Source organism: Spathaspora passalidarum, assembly GCF_000223485.1.
Source record: "Spathaspora passalidarum NRRL Y-27907 unplaced genomic scaffold SPAPAscaffold_5, whole genome shotgun sequence".
Classification (NCBI taxonomy): domain Eukaryota; kingdom Fungi; phylum Ascomycota; class Pichiomycetes; order Serinales; family Debaryomycetaceae; genus Spathaspora; species Spathaspora passalidarum.
In genome coordinates this window covers 1238068-1262117 of record NW_006767429.1, presented here as the reverse complement: position 1 = coordinate 1262117, position 24050 = coordinate 1238068, and the positions used below count along the sequence as shown (strand labels likewise).

General features: G+C 35.7%; 7 protein-coding genes across 7 annotated transcripts; 3 read left to right on the top strand and 4 right to left on the bottom strand. All coding sequences in view use genetic code 12, as the record gives it.

Annotated features, from left to right (window-relative positions):
• Positions 1-3620: 3620 nt before the first annotated feature.
• Positions 3621-5441, top strand: SPAPADRAFT_56503 (beta-mannosyltransferase; the record flags this gene model as incomplete). The annotated part of the gene is made up of 2 exons (XM_007376428.1): positions 3621-3689; positions 3849-5441. 2 exons carry the CDS (start codon positions 3621-3623, stop codon positions 5439-5441), a joined length of 1662 nt encoding a protein of 553 aa, XP_007376490.1.
• Positions 5442-6539: 1098 nt separating this feature from the next.
• Positions 6540-12212, bottom strand: REV3 (Rev3p; the record flags this gene model as incomplete). Its single annotated transcript, XM_007376427.1, has 5 exons — positions 6540-6633; positions 6778-8351; positions 8415-9812; positions 10176-11652; positions 12046-12212. The coding sequence occupies 5 exons, from the start codon at positions 12060-12062 to the stop codon at positions 6540-6542; spliced, it is 4560 nt and encodes a 1519-aa protein (XP_007376489.1).
• A 1707-nt stretch (positions 12213-13919) lies between these two features.
• Positions 13920-15944, top strand: PBS2 (mitogen-activated protein kinase kinase; the record flags this gene model as incomplete). The annotated part of the gene is made up of 1 exon (XM_007376426.1): positions 13920-15944. The coding sequence occupies one exon, from the start codon at positions 13920-13922 to the stop codon at positions 15942-15944; it is 2025 nt and encodes a 674-aa protein (XP_007376488.1).
• Positions 15945-16006: 62 nt separating this feature from the next.
• ELP3 (Elongator subunit) lies at positions 16007-17680 on the bottom strand (the record flags this gene model as incomplete). Its single annotated transcript, XM_007376425.1, has 1 exon — positions 16007-17680. The coding sequence occupies one exon, from the start codon at positions 17678-17680 to the stop codon at positions 16007-16009; it is 1674 nt and encodes a 557-aa protein (XP_007376487.1).
• Positions 17681-17862: 182 nt separating this feature from the next.
• On the top strand, positions 17863-18732 carry SPAPADRAFT_51689 (uncharacterized protein; the record flags this gene model as incomplete). The annotated part of the gene is made up of 1 exon (XM_007376424.1): positions 17863-18732. One exon carries the CDS (start codon positions 17863-17865, stop codon positions 18730-18732), a length of 870 nt encoding a protein of 289 aa, XP_007376486.1.
• A 290-nt stretch (positions 18733-19022) lies between these two features.
• On the bottom strand, positions 19023-20717 carry SPAPADRAFT_62312 (uncharacterized protein; the record flags this gene model as incomplete). The annotated part of the gene is made up of 2 exons (XM_007376423.1): positions 19023-20188; positions 20360-20717. The coding sequence occupies 2 exons, from the start codon at positions 20715-20717 to the stop codon at positions 19023-19025; spliced, it is 1524 nt and encodes a 507-aa protein (XP_007376485.1).
• Positions 20718-21862: 1145 nt separating this feature from the next.
• Positions 21863-23962, bottom strand: NOG1 (putative GTPase; the record flags this gene model as incomplete). The annotated part of the gene is made up of 1 exon (XM_007376422.1): positions 21863-23962. One exon carries the CDS (start codon positions 23506-23508, stop codon positions 21985-21987), a length of 1524 nt encoding a protein of 507 aa, XP_007376484.1.
• Between the last annotated feature and the right edge of the window lie 88 nt (positions 23963-24050).

Sequence of the window (24050 nt, the reverse complement as noted above, 5' to 3'; positions counted from 1 at the left end):
TGGAAACACCAAAAAAACATCGTGGCCCTAGCTCAAATCTGGCTTTCATATTACATAATAACGTTTGTTGATTTCGGTCCACCGGCAATAAATTGAACTTATTAAAACTTACGCAGGCTTTAATTACTCTGTCAATTAGATGAAAATCCCGATTATAGACAAATTTTTTATAATCGGGATTTTCATCTAATGCAGGGAGTAAATGAGGTTTGGTTGAGCTATAATAGTACTTCCAACTAAAGTTCAAAGTCGCTCACGGCTTATAATTATTGCCTCACAGCAAGTAGCCGAGACATAAACACGTGAAAGAGTCAAGCCACTACCTGAATACATATTCTAAATTGGGCTCAATATGAATCTCAACAACAAATCTCTACACAGATAACCCTGATTTCAAACATGCTCAAAAAGATTAGAAGGATCACAATGCCAGATATAAATACAATATATTAATTGACGACGAACGTCACAGTGTTGAACATAAGTTACATGTCAATTTCCTAGATGACAATCCTGTCTGAAATTAAGTTACTATTATTGGAGTTAATCCTTTAAGTTACATGTTCTTGTTTTCCAAGGGTGGTTATTAGATTGGCACAGATAATTAAGATTATAAAACTATCAAGGATTAGACGTTGAGGACGAAAATTATAGCCATGTATTTGTTGCTGGACGTGAATCTCTCGCTAGTCAAACTGCTTTGTTTCGATGAGGACACATCAAAGACCAAGAGTCGGTGTTCAATTAGCTATTTTCTATATTTAGAATGAGACCCACTAGTTTGAAGTATTGCATAAACTTTGACGAAGTAATTGTTGCCAAATTAAGCTTACTTCACCTAAGTTGATTTATAAAATATATAAAATATTACTTTTTCATTCATATTTAACCTTCTTGTGAAAGGGTCGATTAAGTTACAAACCAAATCATAGTGTATAACGCAATTTAATAACGAAAAGAATAACAATAGTTATGACGAACTGTTCCAGGTTAGTTTGTGCATTAATTTCTATGTCATAAAAGATTCAAATATGATTCGAAACCGTCCTCATGTATTATTATTACAAGAAGATACCCAAAACAGAAAAGATAACTCCTTGGAAATTAGAATATCCATTGAATTTGTGCCTGGAAATAGGACCTCATAAAATAATTTATATGCTAAGAGGTCAAAAAACTTGAATACACTCAATCAATAATAGTTTTTGTGAAGTTAAAATTGAGGCTCTGACAATCTTCTCCTCGTTTATTAATTGTCTGCCAAAAAAAAAATGGAAAACGATCTACAGGAGCTAATAAAGTTAAAAACATTTCCTAGTTGGAACCTCTACCCGGTCATTCTCATAAAAATATAATAAGCAAGAAGCAATTTTGGGTGGAAAAGGCAAAAAAAATTGCCAGACACGAAACAATTTCTTTTTGAGATGAAGATGCCGGGATTTTGTCAATCCGACAAACGGGGGTCAATAATAGACCAAATCAAGGAGGCTCTATATTCACAGCACGTGGAAAAGCTTAGGTCATCGTAAAATCAATCTCTTTGATAAACTTTTTTTTGAAAGTACTACATAAATGGGATCCCATGTAGTTCTCTCAATGTTTATACCAAAAAAAAATTACTATATTTGTCTAGATATATTGAAAGTTAATTAAAAGTGAACATTAATTGAAAAAAAAACCGTGGACACCTATATGATCGTAATTGAAATTCGACAGGTTAACAAAAAGAAAGTGGGATTGTTGTTATGCGTACAACATTAAAAAAGTGTTTCTTGGGGGCGTTTTTTATTATACTTTTGAACAGTTATAGCCGAAAATATAATTCTAAAGACAAATGCTACGAAGAATGTAGTTTTGCGGAACAATCTAATAGCAGAGAACTAAATATTTTAATTCAAATAGAAAATTATTGACGTCAAAGTAAATTTTCAAGGTAGTATCCAACAGGTCTATCTCCCAAACACCTCCCTTCAATTGATCCAATTTGACTCTCGTTGATAGCTTCAGGGCGGAAAAACAATAATTTTTTATCCTTTTTTTAATCAAAAATCATGACTAAATTAAAATACTCTTTGTGATTACTATATATTTCATAATACAATCATTGTATTGTTTTCAGGTTAGAAAATAAAAAAGATTTTTCTTTTCTATTCCTGGAATTAGATGTTTGCAGGATATTTCCTTTTCTTTCAATCTTGTTTCGATTAAGTTCACAATTAAGAAATTTGTAATTAACTCAAGGTAGTGACATTCTCTATGATGTGGCTTTATTAAGAAGCTGGTAAACAAAAATAAATTATGATGGCTCTGCAGGAAGGTAATTGCAAATTTCTAGAATTGGACACTGTGGGTAATGCCAATGAAATTTTTAAAAAAAGATTTCGAAATTTAACATAGGGCAAGTAATTAAACAACATATGTTTAATAAGGGACGTGGTACTAGTAAATCCATTGATAATCGTATCATTTCTTTGAAATTATCCAAATTTTTGCAACCAAATTACATGTGAAGGTAAGAATTTCTACTCTAAGATTTTCCAAGTGTATCTTGTGCTATTATAATAATGAATATTTGCTTTTAATACTAGAGTGAGAATGCTCTTATTCTAGGCAGGCTCGATAAAAGGTATATTTTTATTATTTTCTTTTAACGTAAGTTGTTTTTTTTTTTTTTTTGCAATTAAAAAAATAACTTTACGAAATTATTTTCTAGTTGGTTAATGAACCAAGGAGGAAAATCAAGAAATAATGCAGGACGAATTTTCAGTTCCGATTACATACTGCAAAACTACTTATGGTAATAATATTTTCAGTTAACTAGTACAAACTCATATTTTAGTGATAACTATGGGAATGGGCTCTTTTTCTTACACAACTTAACTTTAATTCTAGTAAATAAACTTGCAACATTAAGTAATTTAATCAATGTAATGTGACTGGAAAATAAAAGAAAACAGGTCTTTGTACAGCAACATCTTAATCAAAACAGAACATAAAAAAACCAACAGAATGTATTTCACATACACACTAAATTAATTAAACAATAATACAAACAAATATACTACTAAAATTTGTTCTCGAGGTTACTACGATGGTATTATGGATGGGGCGGCCGGATGATATTGATTGATTGTTAATTTTAACAATAAAGAAATTTTATTATTCCAGGAAGTGTGGATAAATTTACTACCAGCTATTCACATGTTAATTTTCTTGATATAGTAAATCCCTAGTTATCTAAATATGAAAGGTTTAAAAAAGTTGTGAAGACTATGCTCTCTTCTTTTTACTAAGTGAAATAGTGTGATTCTCTTTCACAATTAATGAAATACCCACATTAGTTTTCCAATTTCTCGTATCGCTGACAATTTTATTTTATTACTAACCCCTTCATAACATGTACTGTATTGAAGATATTTCCAAAAAAAATGCTGTAATATTTTTAAAAACTGAGGCCACGCTGATACAAGATGCAAAAACTCAGATTTATCCCTGATGTTTTGTCCCGCCTGTCGATTTTAAAAAGATTAAAAATACGAATTTATCTCCCAAATTTATTTGATTTATTAACCATTGTTTTACCAGTTCAATCATATTGATTTAAGTAATTGGCAAGAAACATGCTGTATAAACTTCTATTCAACTTGATCAACCACAAAAACCGGAGGAAAACCGCCATACTTTGCATAGTATTCATCTTATGCGCCTGGCCATTATGGACATTTTCGCATCAAACCAGGAACATTGACCGATACATAAAAAACCCTATTTACAATTTCCACAGTAAAATATTTGGCAAGCTTCAACCGGTTTTATCGATTGGTGATCGATTTGTTGTATTTCCCAAGAATGGTGCTTCGAGTGCTACCCTGTTAGCCACTGAAGAAGGACGATTTAAGCTTGTGTATAATGGTAATTCATCTGCCGTTACTTACGACCTTATCACCAGAGAATATAAAGGTCTTCAATTTGATTTATACACTTCATTGCAAAATACAGAGCAAGACTACTGTGGCACAAGAAAGAGTGGGATCATATTCAATGTAAAAAAGCTTCACGTATTTAAAGAAGAATATGACCAGATGGCTGACGTGTTGATTGATCAACTTTCCAATGATGAAGCATTTCAGGAGCTAGCAGAGTTCTTTGAGGGTAAAGTTCCCAAGATGATACAGGATGACAATGTGTACAAATACTTCTACAAATTCGCCGGTACCTCCGTGTGGTTGAAAGATTACGGGGTGCATCTTATGGTTAGCAGGGTATTATATTCTAAATTTGGATTAAAATGGGATGCCCATATGTCGTTGCTTTATGCCCAAGTGTATAATGAACATTGGGAACTTTTGCATAACGTTGAGTTGAAGTTGCCTAACTCTGACACGATTCTTCAATTCCCACGATTCATGCCCATTCCTTTATACCATAATTTGTATGGGGGTTGGTTTGGTCCTGAAGATGCTCGTCTCTTTCTAGTAAAGAATAAAAATGGTCATGAAGAACCTGTGGTGGTTTTTAATGCCCAGCATGAACAAGTGATTGTTGCTGATCAGGGAGAACCGGCCAGATGTCATAACTATCGAGCTATGTTTATGGCGTGGCTATTCCAGTTTCAAAAGGGTAAAAAGATAGCCGAGTGTAATCCAGACAAAAAGTATGATAATATCACTTATAACAAAATTCGAGAATTGAAGATTGATGGACTGGGGAAACCCAAGGACATAGAAAAGAACTGGACTCCATTTACTGATCCTAGTGAAAGGAATCCCTATGATACACATATCTACTTTATTTACGAATTTCACAATCTTAAAGTATTGAAATGTGAATTGGCCCATCTTGTCCTGGATACTCTTTCCAACTGTGCAGTTGTATTTGAAACTCCTAGTTATACAATTGGTCCTATTCGAGGCGGTACTGAACTCTTGCCCTTGAGCACAATAAGGAAAACCAAGAAGTCCATATGGATTGGGTTTGTGCGGACCCATTTGAACAAATGGGGATGTGAAAAGGAAATGTACCTTCCTCACTTTTTTCTCCTTAGTCGTCAAGGATCCAATTTCAAAGTCACGTACATGTCTAGTTCGCTTGCGTTCGATGTTCCTATCAGAAGTGAACATCAAAAGATTAGGCTTTGTGATTCAGAGGATTTGAATATTATCATTCCCAACGGGATTTCCAACTGGGAATACCACAAGGAATCTGGAACTGATTATATGACACTTACTTTGAGTACGGGTGATTCCAACAATATTTTGTTGCACTTGAAAGATATAGGAAAAATGATCGATGAATTATATACTGGGGAATGGAATGAGAATGTTAAGGACATAAAGATGAACAAGTGTGTATTGGACAGTGATTTAGACTTTTGTAAGACATATGGAGACGAGATGACGAGATTGGGACTTACTGAAGCACAAAGATTAGAAAACGAGTAGTAAGATTAATTGAAGACACCTAGAATATTGTAGCTTGTAGAATTATAAAACAATATATTTCATAAGATCTGCACCCTTGTATTACTCAAGTGAGGTATAGTGTAGCCAAAAACAGACATTAGAGGTATTTTGGGCCATTATATACTAAAAATTTGAATTTATTTCAAAATGCTTTTAGACATTTTTGTACAAGATTTTTTGTTACTAATAAATGGAATTCCATAGTTAACTGATCATCACTGGCAGGAATTCGACTTTGCTCAAATCTCGGGAACTACGAATAACATTTCTAGTTTTAAAAGAAGTAAAAATTAACTAATTTAGGCAATGCAATAGTTTGTACAGTTATCATGTAATTGGTATCTTTGAACTCATAGTCGTTAAATAATATCATTTATTAAAATCTATTATTCCTTAGAGGAGGTTTAGATGTAGGGAATCACACTCGTGGGATTCTAACGGCAAATTCAAAGAGATTATAAATTCTCACCCACTGTGTTCTCAATAGAAAATTTATATTGGATACCTACACAAAAAGTATACCACGATAAATCCATTGTATTATAGATCTATTAGAAAAATACGTTATTGTACTATTTATGAAAACTCAATCTTGGTGTAGTAAATTAGAAGCTCGTGTATAAGCGTATTTTGTAATATAATAACTCTACTTTTGTAAGAAAATAGAATGATCTGTTAGTCGGAATAGCTCGTTCAGGAGGCAGCTTGAGGACTTTGCTGCCTCCAACCACCCAGGCTGGAATGAAGGATAACTTCACCAGCCATCACAATTGGTGCAATTTTTCTATGGCCATTTTAATATGAGTATGATATTGTTGAGAATCATAACATCACTGGCTACAAAATTATATATGATACGAATGGTGGCAGCTCTGTGAACTTGGAACTTGGCTGGCTGATCTCAATTTAAAAAATATATGGCTCTCCCGGTATTTTTTACGGTGATAGTAAACAATTGTAGATGAAATCCTAACTAATAAAGATTAAATAGATTAGATTCGTTTTGCTCTTTTATTTTTTTTCATACCTTCTCCAATCCTATTACTGATGACGTCATGATATTGCCTATTACCTCATTTAGTCCCGACATTGGATGGATGGGTGCAAAAGACTCTGGTGATCCAATGGCCTATGTTGGACATATGTTCCTGGGAACTTGGAGAGGTCACGACTAGTCTCAAGGAGAATAATTCCATTGTGGTAAAAAAAAAAATTACTAACCTTTATGATTTTACATGTTTATCTATACAATACAAAATTTCACCAAGCTAGTTGTTCGATAATTATATTTTTTATGTCAAGCATTTGTTTGTACTCATTTTGACTCCTAAATTTTTTATAGTACACAGAACAGTCCTTATTCGAACAGTTCTCAGCAGACTGGTTGGTTATATTGTTTCCTTTATTACCAAATGCACTGTAAACGCAGTCCTTACATAGTTTCTCAAGTTTCCTGACTCTCAATTCATTCTCTCGACATTCCAGACAAATAGTTGCAACAAGTTGTTGTTCATCACTTGTGCAACTCAGACAAACCATTGAATTATTAAGATCCAATTTCTCGTGACAACTAAGGCAAGTATGGGAATTAAGTACTCCACTCTGCAACAATCCGTCATTTCGAAGTAATCGACTACGACTTTGAGAAAATGAAGGCAACTCTCGATACCATCCTTTCACATCAACTCCAAGCAAATTAAACACTCGTGCCAAAGGCGGGATAAGTACTCTAGTGATATAATATTCATAATCCAACATCAAAGGTTTATCTGTCTTATATGAAGCTATGAGATCTTCTGGTGAAATACAACGATCTTTAATCCTGTGTTTGGTAGCATCTTGTATGATTACGTATGGCACTCTCTCTCGGTATTGAGGTTCTTTCCGAGGATCATCTTCCACCATCTTATTAGCAACCACTGCCCCCGGTGGTAAATATTTTTCATTCTTGTACGTACCATACCTAACTTCCTTAGCAAAGCAGAAATCCTGAACCGAAATTTTGTTGATTGATATTTTGTAAAATTGTTTCAAAGTGTATTCCTTAACTTTAGAAAGGTTTTGTGTTTCAAATAATATTCGTAAAGCCTTCTCGGTCATTTTCAGCTGAGCAGGAATACCATCCCTTCTTACAGTCTCTATACCCTTGGCGTCAAATTTGGGAACTTTTTGATCTTCATACTCATATGCATAACCTACATAACGTTTCTTCGTCAAAAGCACACATGGATGGTAGACCTTCTCAAACTTTAATTTTACCGGATCAGGGAAGACGCTAGTAATATATTGAGCAATTGATTTTCCCAATTTAAACGCTTCATCTTTAGATTTACCTGGGAAATAAACAAATAGCGAATCGGTATCACCATAAACTACTTTAGCACCATAGTTACCAGCTTCAATTAATTCAATAGACTTCATTAGGATTTCTCTCCCAGTCGATACAATAGCATCTGAAATATCAGAGTTGGGCATTCTTCCACTGAATGTAGCGGAGGTATACCCATACGTAACATTAGCAATTAATTTCAAAGCAAGTTGTCTCGAGTTATAGACTCTAGTCAATTCAGTATCGTCCCGGAATGACTTTGTTACTGCTTTCACTTTAATTCGGAGAGCTAAGAATTCTTCCAACATCTTTGCCAATATCGATTTTCGAACATTACTTTTCACAAAGATAAACCCATTTGGTGATATATTAATAGCATTGTCTTTCTTAAGTAGATCAATCATACCAGGTGGGATCTTGAGGTTGTCAAGATAACCAATATCATTCATGTTGGGACTGAAGTTGTTCAATTTTCCAAGCAACGTCGAGTAACAATAATTATAGGCAATCATAATGGAAGGATATAATGATTGAAAATCCAAAACCACCAAGGGTGATTTCTAGAAATTTGAATTAGGTTCCAAAATTAAAGGAATGCATTCAATAGGTCTCATTTCATGTACTTGTTGTTTAGAAGGAGAATTCAATAATAAACTCTCCAGTTTGGTTAATCGTGCAAGAATCGATTCAACTTTGAATTGAGAACCACGATAGAAATTTGCATTGAATTCGATCCCGATCAACCGAGAATGTTCTACGTTCCTAGTAATTAACTCTTGGACCTCAATAATCTTAATCACCATATCAATTCTGGTGGAATAGTACGATAACGCCACAAGGACATTCAGAAATGTTCCAGTCAGTAACCATTGGCTCAATTGATAATTCAGATATCTGGGTAATGAACGATGTAACAAATGATAAGACACATTTTCTAGTGAATAACTAGTCAAACTAAGATCAGATCTTAATAATCTCCAAACATTAAACATATGACGTCCGTTAATTTCAATATTGGAGGTATGCGTATATCCCCATCTATCTCCAAATTTACCATTGCTCTTATCAGATCCACGACTGAAGTCAGCCAATATGTTAATATCAAATACATTGCGAAGTCTTTCAATGATATAACCCCATGACATTGCATTGATTTCATAACCAGCTAAAATATCAGGATCAAATATCTCGATTAACTGAACTAACCTAGCTGTCATTTCCACTTCATCATCAAATAGTTCAATATTCTTTTTTAAACTAGAAGAAAGTTGCGAAATAAATTGTTCACTATATTTTCTAGTATTAAATATCAAAATACCAGACGTGTATTCAAAATGGTTAAACATTCCATTCTTGTCATCAAAGGAATAAAACACTATTGAAATAGGATCACGTAATGGATCTACTGTTAATTTGGAGTTAGGTGGATCAGCATGAATTTCCATCAGGAAACAAGTCAAGGAGTTGTACCCATTCGGGCGTCGGGCTATTTTCATCGAGTTGTAACTAAATTTGAAATCATAGGATTGGGTTATTCCTGGCTCATCCTGAGATCCGTATTTTAACGCCCTGCGTTGCAACTTCTCTTCCTCTAATTTAGCCCAAGTTTGAACATTCTGTTTCAGAGGAGGATCCTGGAGATATTGCCAAGTATAGAATTTCCGCGATCTTATACATTTTCTAGTTTCTGTATCATCCTGGAGATTATCGTGGATCATTTTAGTCAGTGACGTCATGGGAATCAGACTTGAATCCTTCAATGGCACTACAATTTTTTTATTTGCAAACACAAATGGTTTTGTAGGGATATCATTTAAATTATCGTAGAAAGGGTCCTGGTAGTTAATTTTCAATTTCCCTGCTTTCTGGAATGTGTTGTTTATATTCTCGGGCTTAACTGAGTCTGGAATAACGACTTCATAACAATTATCTCCAATATTTAGTCCCATGTGATTAGTCCCTTCCAATGATGGGGTGAAAGTGATATCTTCAATGGAAGAAGAAGAGTGGCTTATATTATTCTGAGTAAATGATGGAGCATTTTGCTGTTGCTTCTGAGTCATTTCTTTCACCATAGCTTCGTCAAACTCTTTCAATTGGGTCTCATCGATACCAGAGGCATCCAGTTCTTCCCTATTCTCTTTATCAATTGGATTCCGATTGCCATAATTTTCAACTATATCCTCCGTTTCATCTTCTTCCTCGGCTTCTTCAATATCTGAAAATCTGGTTTGTTTTGGAGATGTGACAACATCGGGTCTTACCATAGGTGTTGCTTTGGTGCTGTTTTGTGTTAGCATTGGAAGAGTTTCACTCATATCAGACATCGTATCAGATGAATTAACTTGTGATTCAAATAACGATTCAAAATTTTCCCATCTAACAATATCTATTCCTGGTCTCATTGGTATATTATGATATTGAAGTTCCTTCTCATAATCCACTAGATCAAATGAAGTTTTGAACTTGTCAAACATATCATTCCCATTTATTTTCCTTGATTTTAAGTTAGTCAAATAAGTATCGGCATACTTCTCCATATCCAACTCGTTTGAACCAGTTAGTTGGATTGCATATTCAAGTAATTCATTCAATCTTTGTTGATTAGACCAATTTGTTGACCCGGTTCCAAAATACGAAAGTTCGTTTGTAGTGGCAAGCACATCGCTATATAATTCAAGCAGCGAATTTCTTATATCACACTGGTATTTCAAATCATTATATATCTGTTTTAATGAGGATAGGTAAATTCTTGGATTGCCAAATTCATCATATTTATACCCATGTTGTGGATTTTTACCGTCTTGAATCGAGGCATTATACTCATCATACTCTTTTCTCTCCGTGAAGTTATCGTGTAGTTGTCTTGGAGATAACCATGTTCTATTGGTTATACCACTGGTGCTAATATCAATCTCTAATACTGATTTTCCAATTCTTGTGAATGGACCTATTCCCTCGTTATCCAAATCGTTTCCCTTTAATACATTGTCGTGTGTGACAAAGTTAGTTAGATACCGCAATAACACGTCAAACTGTGTCTTGGTATACGCTGATTTAAGAGCCTCGTTAACAATTGGTGATCGGAAATACAAACTCTTTGTATTTGATCCATCGCGAATATGATCTTTATCAATGTAGAGCCAACCACACCCAAAGAGGTTAAAGTCAGTTAAAAATTGCAATAGATGTGGTATATGAGCCTCAAACACATAATGTGCGTCATAATTTCTTGTTTTATTGTTATCTTCTCTGCCAATATTATGCAATGAGAGTTTGTTCTCTTGAAATAACTTGGTTAGTCGTGGTTTGTAGTTTGGTGATAGTAAAGATATTTTATAAAATAGATTATATCCTATCTGAAATCCATACATTGGAACAGCCTTACAAATTGATACATTGGCAATATATCTTCTTTTGGTAGAAGATTGTTTGTAGGAAGTGGTTGATGGTGCTTCATATTGGTCATCATCATCTTCCAGTAAGTCTTCCTCATTTTTCTTTCTATACCTTCCATTTGCGTATGATATTTTTAAAGCTTCTTCCAAATGGTCTATAACTTTGTTAATATGACTTCTCTGGGATAATTTGGCATAATCTTGGTCTCTGCAATCCACGTAAAGATATGGGTAGAAATTATGAACATGAATGACGACGTTAAACACATAAGAAGGAGTGTCTGATTTGTGCTTATGTTTCTTCTTAGTTGGTGACAAGTAATTTCGCGAGATAATATTCTCATCAACAGTTATAGATCCATATATTCTAATTATAGGAACTTGTAAGACCTTACTGTAATACTGGTCTAAACGCGTTGGGTAGCTTTGATACGTGTCATAGTCATTGATTTGAACGCGCAACCTCGAATCAGTTTGTGAGTCATCTTTGGTTGTGTTTATGTAGCTGGTACTCGAGTTGCTATAATTATTCCAGCCATAGTTACCGTTCATGAATTGATTGCTCCAGTTGAATCAGAGAAGCTGTAAATTTTCTTATTAATTATTTTTTTTGTTAGTTCAAATGCGCAGTGGGGTATCTATTGTAGTGTTGCAAATAACTGACGTTGTACTTAGCAACCATCACTTTAAGAAAACAATAGCTAATGTTTCTTTTGGAATAATTCAATTGGTTTGATTGTCCTGTTGGAACTTTCAGATTGAAGTTGTCTAGGTGAATTTATTACAATTTCTCCTATATGGGTTTGTATTACTTTCCTGCAAATTTGAAAGGAAGCAGCGATAGCAACAGACTTACAGGTCAAGTGATCTCATGGCACAAAGATCAGGGGAATCCTCCAAAATAGATTTCTACTAAAATTAGAGAGTTTAGAAGTGCCTGCAGGCCAAGATTATGATTGATTAATCCATTAGAATTGTGTCATTTATATCAGTTTGCAACAAATTTGTCCTGGTTACAACAAGCATGACAACAAGATAGAACCCACAAAGAAATAACTACGCCTACACCAGAGAAACTTTGGTGTTTCCAATGTCAGTTTCTGTAAAATTCAAACAAAAAACTATCGGCCAAGAATAGTCAGTGGTCAGATTTTACGGGAAGGGAATAAGGAAAATACTAAAAACAATTAGGCGGTAGTCAAGTGAACGGTCAAGCTAACTGTCAACCAAAGGGCAGAAAGACAAAAGATAAGGTTTTTTTTTCTTGTTTTCCAAATAACTTGCTTGTTTACAGTATTTGCCTCTAATATCAAGGCGTTAATACAGGTCCGCCTAGAAATTTAACATTTTAATGATACCATTAAGGTTTTTGAAAGTATGGAGTATGTTTACAAATCATAAGCTAGCATCCAGATTAAAATATAAAAAAACAGGAGATGTTCTTGAAAATGCCTTATTCTATCTGGAACGCCTTGAAGCTTTTAGACTTCGTAATCTTAATTTTATTTACTGGAGTCACTAGATTTTCGGTTGGGACAAACTTGATCTCCACTTGCATGACTACTAAGATCAGGGCGGACCACAAGAAAAAAAATAAATTTACCTTAAAAAAAGTTTTTGCGGCTTTCCTTAACCTTATAGAAAAGGCACCGGAATAATAACTCCCTGAGGGGGGGGGGGGGAGGCAAACAGTTCTTGGCAGGCCACAACAATCGACTATAACCATTTCATATTGACCAACTAAATCAGTAAACGTGGCCATAACTTGATTTCAAGTCAGTGATTTTTTAGTTATTAAATTTGATTTTAGGCGGATGTCGCCTCAGTCACACTTTGAAAGATGCTAAAATAAACCGAAAATTTTATTATTTGTCAGGGTATCGGATAAACCTAAAGTTCCCAAGTTTTGCCGGTAACATCTATAGAAGGAGTAACTTTGGCTAATAGTACTGTTTCAAAGATAAGACAAATTTCTGGAACAAATAGACGTGTTTCTACACGTGAAATTGTAAATGTGTTTTACGTTTGAATGCGGTCGATTCTTCGGTGAAAGTGATACAAATTAGATTTTGCAGTGTTAAGTTTGAAGAAGGAAATACAATAGAGCAAAAAAAAAAAAACAAAAAAAGAAAAAGAAAAAAATAGCACAACAGTGAACGAAGAAAAAAAATATTCACCAGCAAATAAACAGGAAAAAAAAAAAGTGGGTTTTAGTTTGAAGTCACCCTAAATAAATACGTTAAACTATTTCGTTTACTTTCCAAGTGACTTGTAAAATTACCACTATTCACGATTAATTGAGAAATTGTGGTGTTTTTACTAGTCTATTATTCACTCACAGCATATTTACATCAACAATTTTATATATATAAAGGAAACTATACTGTATCACATAATCAAAGTGATTATAAATCTAAAACATAGAATTTCCGAAATAAACAACCATATTTGCATATATCGACATTTCCTTCGTAACAATCCGAGGGATAATAGCACTGTTTACATTTTCTACAAGTTCATTTATCACAAGCTCAGCTATAACCAATCCACATTCCACATTCCATAATGTCACATAACACTTCTCAACTGCATGATGAACAGAAAGTTGGAGGGTACACACCCGATGATCTACCTATAGATAATTTAAATATAAGCATGACTACTAATACTCCGCAACCGCCCATAAATCCGTTTACCTCCGCCATGCACAGGCCTATGCAATCACCACCTATGCCACCATCTTCACATGTGCATTTGAATAGTGACATACAAGCTCGATTAATGGCATTCCAACAGAAAAGAACGAAATTAGGATCCGAAGCTAACAATTCAGCAACTGCATTATCCCCTTCCTTATCAGGATCGACCAATTCATCCAGTATAAACAACCTGGGAAATTGTTCTCGAGATGAATTACTGAGAATACTGCCGCTTGAAAAACCACTTCCTCCATTACCTGAAAGTGCCCCACCTGATTATGTTAAACGATCATTATCAACTAATGACAAATACGCCCGGGCTGCTGCTTATGGTATCAACGAAAATGCAAATGACATCATAAAGTCTGCTGCCAGCTTATCTGGCTCCACATCAAGCCCAACGCTCCCTACATACTCCATACCGACAAGAGGAAATTCAGTAAGTGCAAGATTGCCTGCGTTGGCAAGTCCTAAGAATGTACCTACCCTGATTGATCTTAAAAAGAAACCATCATTGTCGCAGAGAAGAGGCATGAAATTAAATGTGGGTGATTTAGCTATAGGTAACACTGCTAAATCACCATCCCCAAGATTATTAAGTCCTCCCATAACATTAAGTGAGAATAAAACTGAGGAAAGCAAGCTGGGAGGGGAATATATCGCACAAGCACCAATTGCATCACAATTAGGTACTCCCGGTGAATTATCAAGAAGATTATCCGAACGGAAAAAGAAACCTCATTTCAAATTGAATCTCGATGGTACCAATTCTGATATAGCTTCCTTGTCTCGCAGTAGTAGCTTAAACAGATCTAACCCAACCACCAGCTCATCCGAGGGACCAACACCAGAATCCGAAAAGAATAACAACAACCAGGGAGAATCACAACAATTGCATGGATTATTTGCCAATTATTCCAAATATGTAGATATCAAATCGGGACAATTGAATTTTGCTGGTAAAGCATCATTGCATTCCGAAGGGGTTGATTTCCTGAGTGGGTCTTCCTTCAGAATTTCCATTGATGAATTGGAATATATTGGTGAATTAGGAAGAGGTAATTATGGATCGGTCCTGAAAGTGCTTCATAGACCAACTGGTGTATTGATGGCTATGAAAGAGGTTCGCCTTGAATTGGATGAAACTAAATTTACTCAGATTCTAATGGAGTTGGATATTTTGCATAAGTGTAATTCTCCATATATTGTTGATTTCTATGGAGCGTTCTTTGTCGAAGGGGCTGTATACATGTGTATTGAATACATGGATGGGGGTTCACTTGACAAGATATTTGGAAATAACATTGGAGTCAAGGATGAGTGTACATTGGCATATATTACAGAATCTGTCGTTAGAGGATTAAAGGAATTAAAAGATAAACATAATATTATCCATCGTGATGTTAAACCTACAAATATATTGGTAAATTCGCAAGGTAATGTCAAACTTTGTGATTTTGGAGTATCGGGGAATTTAGTGGCATCCTTGGCTAAAACCAATATTGGTTGTCAATCATATATGGCTCCAGAAAGAATCAGAACATTAAGGCCCGATGATGCCACTTATTCTGTACAGTCGGATGTTTGGTCACTTGGATTAACCATTCTTGAGTTGGCAGTTGGCCATTACCCATACCCTGCTGAAACATACGGAAACATTTTCTCACAATTAAGTGCCATTGTTGACGGAGAACCACCAAGTCTAGACCCGGAAATTTACTCCTCAAAAGCACGAGCTTTTGTTAAAGCGTGCCTTCAGAAGAAACCTGAGTTACGTCCTTCATATGCAGAATTAGTTGAACATCCCTGGTTACAGGAATATAGAGGCAAAGATCCACATCTTGATGCAACAGTCAAAAACCGGTTAACAGAGATTGAAGCTGAAAATACTCAGCGTAATTCTAACAAGGTCAATAGCATGAAAGTGGCTAATATTCCTATGCAAAACATTGAGAATGTTCAATCATTATTAAGAAATAAAGTCAAGGCACCGGCATTGCATAGAGGAGGATTACAAAGCATAAATAGAAGTTTCTTAAATCATGACAAGTCATGATTATACTTATATATTCCAAATGTATATTCGCATTATTAACATAGTACTAAATAATAACAAGTTTACTCATCATCATCCAACATCTTGGACATGTAAGGACCGTCTAACTTATATCCCAACTTAGCATAATAGTTTCTCACACCAACACCAGAAATAACACTGATCTTCTTGGATCCATGTTCTTCCTTGGCGATTCTAGCAGCTTCTTCCATCAATAAAGTACCAAATCCTTGATGTTGGAACTTTCTCGGATCTCTTGAATGTAACGGCACTACTGAACCGTAAACGTGTAATTCTCTAACAATGGAAGTAGGTTGAGATGTGAATTCTTTTCTATAGGTATATTTTTTGGTGGCTTTTCTCAATCGTAATAACCCAATCAAGATATCCTTCTTGGGATCTTCGTAACTCAAAAATGTTTCCCAACCACCATTAGCATAATAGTCTCGTCTGATTAATTCAACTTGATCAGGAGCTACTTTATGATGAACTTCTTGTATACCGACTTCTCTGGTACGCACGTCTCTACAAGAAGTCCCGAAATCTTTCATTCTAGCAAGAGCCAATTCTCTCAAGTTACCATTTTCCACCCCTGAAGTGACCAATGGCATAGGAATATCTCTTTGAACACGGTAAATACGGGTCCAGGGAGGAACCAAGGCCAAAATTCTAGCGACTAAATCAATCAAAGCGTTGGCATTGTATGATTTATAAAGACCCTTTTTCCACAATTCATACAAACCAGTACCTCTAATGACTAATGTAGGGTATAACTTCAACCCGTCAGTTCTGAAATCGGGGTTCTCGAAATATTCTTTAAATTGTTCCAAATCTCGTTCCATTCCTACATTAGGCAAATCGGGCATCATATGACTGACAACTTTGTACCCAGCATCTTTGGCCACTGCAAAAGTTTCACATACGGCCTTGACGGTGTGTCCTCTATTAGTATCTCTTGCCACGTCTTCATACACTGATTGAACCCCAATTTCCAATCTTGTACATCCATATTTCAACATATCACTCAAATGAGTCTCGGTACAATAATCTGGTCTGGTTTCGATAGTGATACCGACACATTTAGTTTGAGATTGTTGTGAAAACTCAATGGCTTCGTCGATATCACGACCATTGAACCCAGTAAGGGCATTGTGTAATTGAGTTATGAAATTTTCTCTATATTCAATAGGCAACGACATGAACGTACCACCCATGATAATATACTCCACTTTATCGATGGAATGACCCAATTGTCTCAATTGCTCGATTCTTCCTCTTGCTTGTTCATAAGGGTCGTATCTTGCTCTAATTGCACGCATGGATGTGGGCTCATACCCGGTATATGATTGAGTGGAGTATTCGAAATCGGAATCGGGACCACCAGGACAGTAGACACAGATGTTACCGGTATACGCAATATGAGGACATCTGTGAGGCTTACACATGACCGCGACAACGGCGATACCAGAAGCAGTACGAACTGGCTTGGCTTTAAGTTTGGGGATAAGATATTTCTTATATTGATCAGGGATAGATGAGATGATGTCAGTAAGACGGGGTTGTTGTTTCAACTTGTACTTTTTGGCATACCGGATGACAAGTCCATTAAGGTTGATATCTTTGGAGTTCTTTAATGAGGCCACAAGTTCAAGGGAAATATCCCCACAACATTGGATGAATCTTTCCTTTTCAGGAGCTAACTTCTGCTTTCCTGGTTTTTGTTTTGGAGCAGGCATGTTCGTTGGTGTATGTGTAATGGTTGTCTATTCTCATCGCTAGATCTAAAATTCTTTTTTTTTTTTTTTGGGTTAGCAGTTGAGCATCACAGGGAACCAACCAGTTCGTTGCTGTTGCTAACCAAAAAAATTTTCCAAGATACAGGACAATACAAGTACTAACATCTACAACAGCTCGCACTATGGTTGGATTGAGACCTATACACAATGCACTTCTGTGTGGTGCTTTGATTGCACCTGGTATGAAGTTGGCTCCAATTCTTGCCAGATCATTTGCTACTACCACTCCCAAATTCGCTCAGAAACACGTTGATATGGCCGACATTCCTATTGCCAATATCGGAGCCATGGCCGACTTCTATGTTCCACCAAGGATATGGAGTCAGCCTATGAAGTACTGGCCTGTATTATTAGGTCGTAGATTCCTTGTATTTGCCAGTAACACCTACAGTATTGTCAAATACAAGCAAGAAACTGGAAACAGATTAGACTTTAATAGATGGAAGGACGAAGGGATTGAAAAATTTGTCAAGATGAATAAAGTGTTTGCTGCTGCTTGTAATCAAAAAGTTGGGAATCTTGCCAGAGAAAAATACCTTGTCAAGAATTTGCAACATGAATGTGGATCTCAAACCATTGCTCGTTTATTGGAAAGAGTTGTAACTTTCCCCTTGGATTCCACAGTGAAATGGGATTTGGTTAGTATTGAAAAAAATCCAAAGATTGTTTCATTCAATGCTATTCCTGATAGAAACAATGTTGTAGTCTATGTTCAATTCATCATGAAGTTAGTTACCAAACAAAAAATGACAATCACCACTGACGACAAGGAACACGTTTCTGAAGTTACCAGTACTGATTACTTGGTGTATACTTTGAACCCACATACCAAGGAATCGGTTTTGGTTGGAAAATTGTTTGAATCAAACCCAGTTAGAAAGGTTTCTCCAGATTATGCTCAACAAGCCAACCCAGTTTGGTTAAAGAGATTCACCGCAGAAACTGCTGACATTTATCGTACTGATCCACGGTTGGAATCAAAAGATAATTAGTGGTACATAGATAAACTTGTATATAAAGCATCAAAATAACGATTTACACTACAAAATAGACTTTCTGCTAAACGTTTTATTTTCTGTATCACTATACCTTTTTCGTTTTTTAATACTAAAACCAAAAACCAAAACTAAAAAACAAAGTTTAAAAAAAAAAATAGTTATTTTATCGTCAATGAAACCTATAATGGATTTTTTAGGATATCAGCAATGTTTATCCCTTTTTATTTTAACCAAAAAAAAAATACAAATTTTGTTCTCTTTTTATTTTACCAAAAATTGCCAGCTTACTCCATCAAGAATACATCTTCTTGATGAGCACCAATTCTCCCATTATCCTTCTTAAATGGATCTCTTGTCAAATTTATATTTCTTCCGTAATCTAATCCAATCTCAACTAAACCTCCAGTATCATTGGGATTTCCTGTCCCAATCAATGTATTCAACTTAGGTCTAACTGAAAGAGTACCACTTTGAGACCGTGAATCACGACGTTGTAACTCTTGAGGAGTCAAAATCACTTCACTTAATGATCCCGGAACGTAATCCTCTTCATAAACTAAGGATTTGGGCAAGTAGTCTGCGTCATCTTGATAATCATCATCGTCAACAATTGCCGAACTATCTTGGTAGAAATAACCTGCTGTGGCACTTGATGAAGGTGTAGCTAACCTCGAGCCAAAAGAGTATCTTGTAACTGTAGAAGAGGCAGATGGTGGACCATTGGTGAATGCATTGATATACACTGTCTGGGGTGGCGAGGTAGTATTCACGGGATAATCTGTAGTAGAATATGACCGAGCCAATGAACCTTGAGTAGCCATTGTACTATTTGTACTAAAGGCACCCGAGTAAGAATTAGATCCAAAGAATAAAGGTTGTTGAGTTTTCTGTGATTGAAACAGATACAGCAGCAGTTGGAGTGACATAGATGGTTGCGATAAATTGGCAGCTGGGAATTGGAATTGCAGTTGCAGATTCTGACGCTGGTGCGTTGTCTGTGTTTGTTGTGGAAGGAAATAATTAGATTCCTGGCTTCCGAATGAACTTGATCTGTTGACAAATTGATTCAGTTGGGGAGTAAAAGATTGTTGTGGTTGCAACGAAATAGGTTGTTGTTGTGGTGCAGGTTGCACTTGAGCTTTGAGTGGTTGTTGTTGTTGTTGCTGCTGCTGCTGCTGCTGCTGCTGCTGTGGCTGATTATTTCCGATGTTGATAAAAGTTGCAAAGCTGTTAGAACTAGATATTTGTCTATTAGTAGGAGAAGTTCCAATGACTGTTTGCTGGTTAGTAAAAACCGAGGTAGAGTCACTGGATTCTAACAAGGTATTATTGTTCTGGTGAGAATTTGTATTGTAGTTATTAAACGAAGCAGATCTTCTAGCTCCTGGGTGTCGAGTTTGCGAATTGCCATTACCATTACTGTTATAATTCAACAAGTTTTTGGAATTAACTCGAGTTCCATCAGGTAAAAAATGGGCCAATGCACATTTAAGTCCAAACTTGCAGTTTCCCTTCTGGAAATACTTGCAGGGCAATCGATCCGCAGCCAAGGACCCTTCCAAATTATGACTAAATGGACAAGAATTACCCGCTTGGCAGATCCCCTGCTTGAAGAACTTACAGGGAACATGGCTTAGATTTTTGTTTGCAGTTGAAGAAGAACTTCCAGAGTTGCCATTTGGTGACGTGATTGACACAGTGCCCGGGGGTCCGGTATTAGGAGGTAAATCTGCGGCAATGGCAGACATATCGAAGGAATTAGACATTGATCTTGGATGGGAACGATTAATTTCGGAGTTCAAGTGATCTGAGTGCTTATTATTATAGTGACTGGTGTGTTTTGACGATTTCGATTGTGGCGTTTGTGTCAAATTAGTTGCCGTGGTTGCGGTGGTGATTGTGGTGGTTGCAGAAGACGAATCAAGTAAATTTTTAACGGTAGTGGGGTGAGAATTGGTCACGCTGTTGTTCACATTCATTGACTTACAATCAGCAAGAATGATTATGTAGGAGTGCAAAGATAAATAGTCAATGTAATAACCCCAATCCGATCTAGTTTAGAAGTAACCCACAAGAGATAACGAAATCCACAAAAAAAAAGATAAAGGAAAAAAAAAAAAAGCTGTAAGGGTAAAAATAAATTTTAAATTATATAGACTGGAAAAAAGAAAGAACACAATGATAAAGGGGGTAGACTCTGGTTTAGTAATTTGCTCCTTGTAAAATAATACTAGTTAAAACATTAGGAGTTGTCTGGCGGTTGCTAATTAAATAATATTGTGGGTGGTGGGTGTGGTTTTCTTCTGACCATCCAATTGAGTTTGAGTTTTGGACCCCCCTCATTGTTTCTACAAAAAATAATTCGAAATTTTACAAATTTATTTTCAATCAAACGTTTTCCAAAGCCCACAAACTGTGGTGGTTAATTTGGAGATTACTAATTGATATCCCCAAAATGTAACTCTGTGACACCAAAAATACACATATTCTTCATTACCATCAAGGTCGTTTCAGGTCTTGGGTGGATGATCCTAACTGAAAGGAGGGGAGTGGTTATGGAAACCCAAAACGGTTTTTGTTTGTTTCTTTTTTTTTTTGAATTTTGAATTTTGGTTTTGTGTTCCAAAGGAATTTTCCACTTATCGTCCTGTATATAACATTAGATAAGCAAAACGCTCATACTTTGACAGGTCTATACACCAAAATGTGCTAATTACTCTGATTAGTCTATCGGATAGTTCGTATGATCTAGTTTCAATTGTATATAACAATGGAATCTGAAATAGATGATCAGTTTTAATGAATTGGAACCTACAATATACGTTGTCATAGATAAACGGATTCATTGCCAAGTTGGGTAATTCTTAATAAAATATGACAAGAAATTCAGCAAATACTTACAAAAATTTATCCTAGCGTTCTAATCACTTCAAAAAGTTCCAGGTAGCGAGGGGTTTTATCGAATTCATATTGGATACGTTCTGGGCAATATCGTAAAGCGATACCCCCCCCCGAAAAATCGATCTTCTCTAAAATCGTTCCATAAAACCCGAACTAGAATTGCTGCGAAATTACTGTAGAAAAACAATTTACGTGCTTTATCAATTAATATTCAAAACAAACAGTCACACTACTATTCGACAGATTTTAAAATTTCAAATTTTATCAGACATTATCTCTACCTATGAAATATCTAACTATTAAAAACAAACAAATAATGTACAATAATAAAAAAGGACACCACTTCTAACGACGATCAGTAGATCCAATACCTCTCTTACCACTGAACAAATGCTTAGGTAACATAGCAGTAGAATGACGATCACCTTCACCTTGTCTGGCCATTCTATTACGTTCTCTTCTTTGGATCTTGGCCAATCTTTCAGCTTGAGATCTCAATGCACCATCAGCCAAACCGTCATTAAGACGATCGCTTTGATGAGCAGCCATCTTCTTCTTGGCCAATCTAGAGGCTTGTATACCTTGGTTCTTCTTCAAGATATCAACACCAGATAATGCTTTACCTTCATTCTTCTTACCCTTACCGACCTTTTCTCTCAACTTATCAGTATCATGACCAATATTGTACATATGTTCTTCCATTTCACCAAATGATTTCTTAACTTGATCTCTTGGCATAATGGCTTTATTCTTCAAGGACTTTCTATTTCTTGCTTCGATAATCATAGTCTTTTGTTTATTTCTAATCCAATCAGCCTTTTCTCTGATTTCTTCAGTTTCTTCATCTTCGATATCAGAATCAGAATCATAGAAACCTTCTTGTTCCAATCTTTCTTCTTCATCTTCCAATGCTTGCAATTTAGCAGCGATATCTGGGTCCAAGAAATCGTAAACATTCTTACCATCCAAGAATTCAGGCATGACATCATTCTTCCAGTCTTCATCTTCCAACAAGTACTTGTCCTTCAAGTTAATGTTGAAAACACCAGCACCACCGTTTTCAGCTTCAATATCTCTAGCCAATTTTCTTCTGTTTGGATCATTGACATCATATTTACCCAATTCCTTAACGGCATCAGGAATGTATGGAGCTCTATCAACATCATCACGAGCTTGTGGCTTAGCAACGTGAATCTTGTTCAAAACGTTGTTAACACGAGCAGTACCCTTCAATTTCTGTTCAATTCTGGCAGTCAACAATTTTTCACAAGCGTGATTACGAACCTTCATGACATTTTCTTCTTCGTGACAAGAAGCATCCATGATTTCAACACCAGGGACAGTGCTGATGGACTTCAATAATTCTTGTCTTTCAGCATCCAAGTCTTCAACCTTGATAATATCGGACTTATTCATGACAACCATAACGGACTTATTAGCGAATAAAGGTTTGATGGAATGGAATAACTTAACTTGGGCTTCAATTGAGAAACCACACTGTTCGGAAAGATCCATAAAGTACAAAACACAAGATCTTAAATGAGCAATAGCGTAAATAGATTGCATTTCAATATTGTTCATTTCTTCAGTTGGTCTATCCAAGATACCTGGGGTATCAATAGCTTGGAATCTCAAGTATTTGTAATCAAAGTGACCAACATATAAAGATTTAGTGGTGAAAGCATATGGCTGAACCTCGACATCAGCCTTGGTGATGCATCTCAAGAAAGAAGACTTACCAACATTAGGGTAACCACAGATAACTAAAGTTCTGGTATTTGGATCAATACTTGGTAAACGACCCAAATGTTGTCTAACTTGTTCCAAATAAATGAAAGCATCCTTCAATTTCTTGGTGATGGTGGCCATTCTACCCAAGGCTGCACGCTTTAATTGTTTACATTGATACAAAGATTGACCGAACTTCAATAATCTAACGTAATCTCTAGAAACTTGTTCAATCAAGGTCTTGGCTCTGGAAACAGCTGCTAAGGAAACCTTATAATGATTCTTTTCATACAAAGTATCCATTAAATCACGATGGAAAGGATGAACATCGTTGATATTAGGGAATCCACTTATGATATCGTTAAACTTTTCGGTGAATCCTTCAGCGGTAAACTTAACTTTTCTCATATAGAAAGCACGAATACGAGTGATCTTAAACCCAGGTCTAATGACAGTTGGAGTCTTTCTTTGGGTTCTGTTCAAGACAATGTCCAACATATCGTTGGCAGTTGGAACAGTAGGTATGTCCTTCCATGAAAGTTGCATTTTGATTATGATTATGGGTAGGTAACTGAGTAAAGAACTACTTGTAGCTGAAGTAACAAGTATTTCTAGATAATTTTTTTTTTAGCTCTTCCCTTTATTGTAAATCTCTTCGCAAATTTTTTTTTTTTGATTTCTTT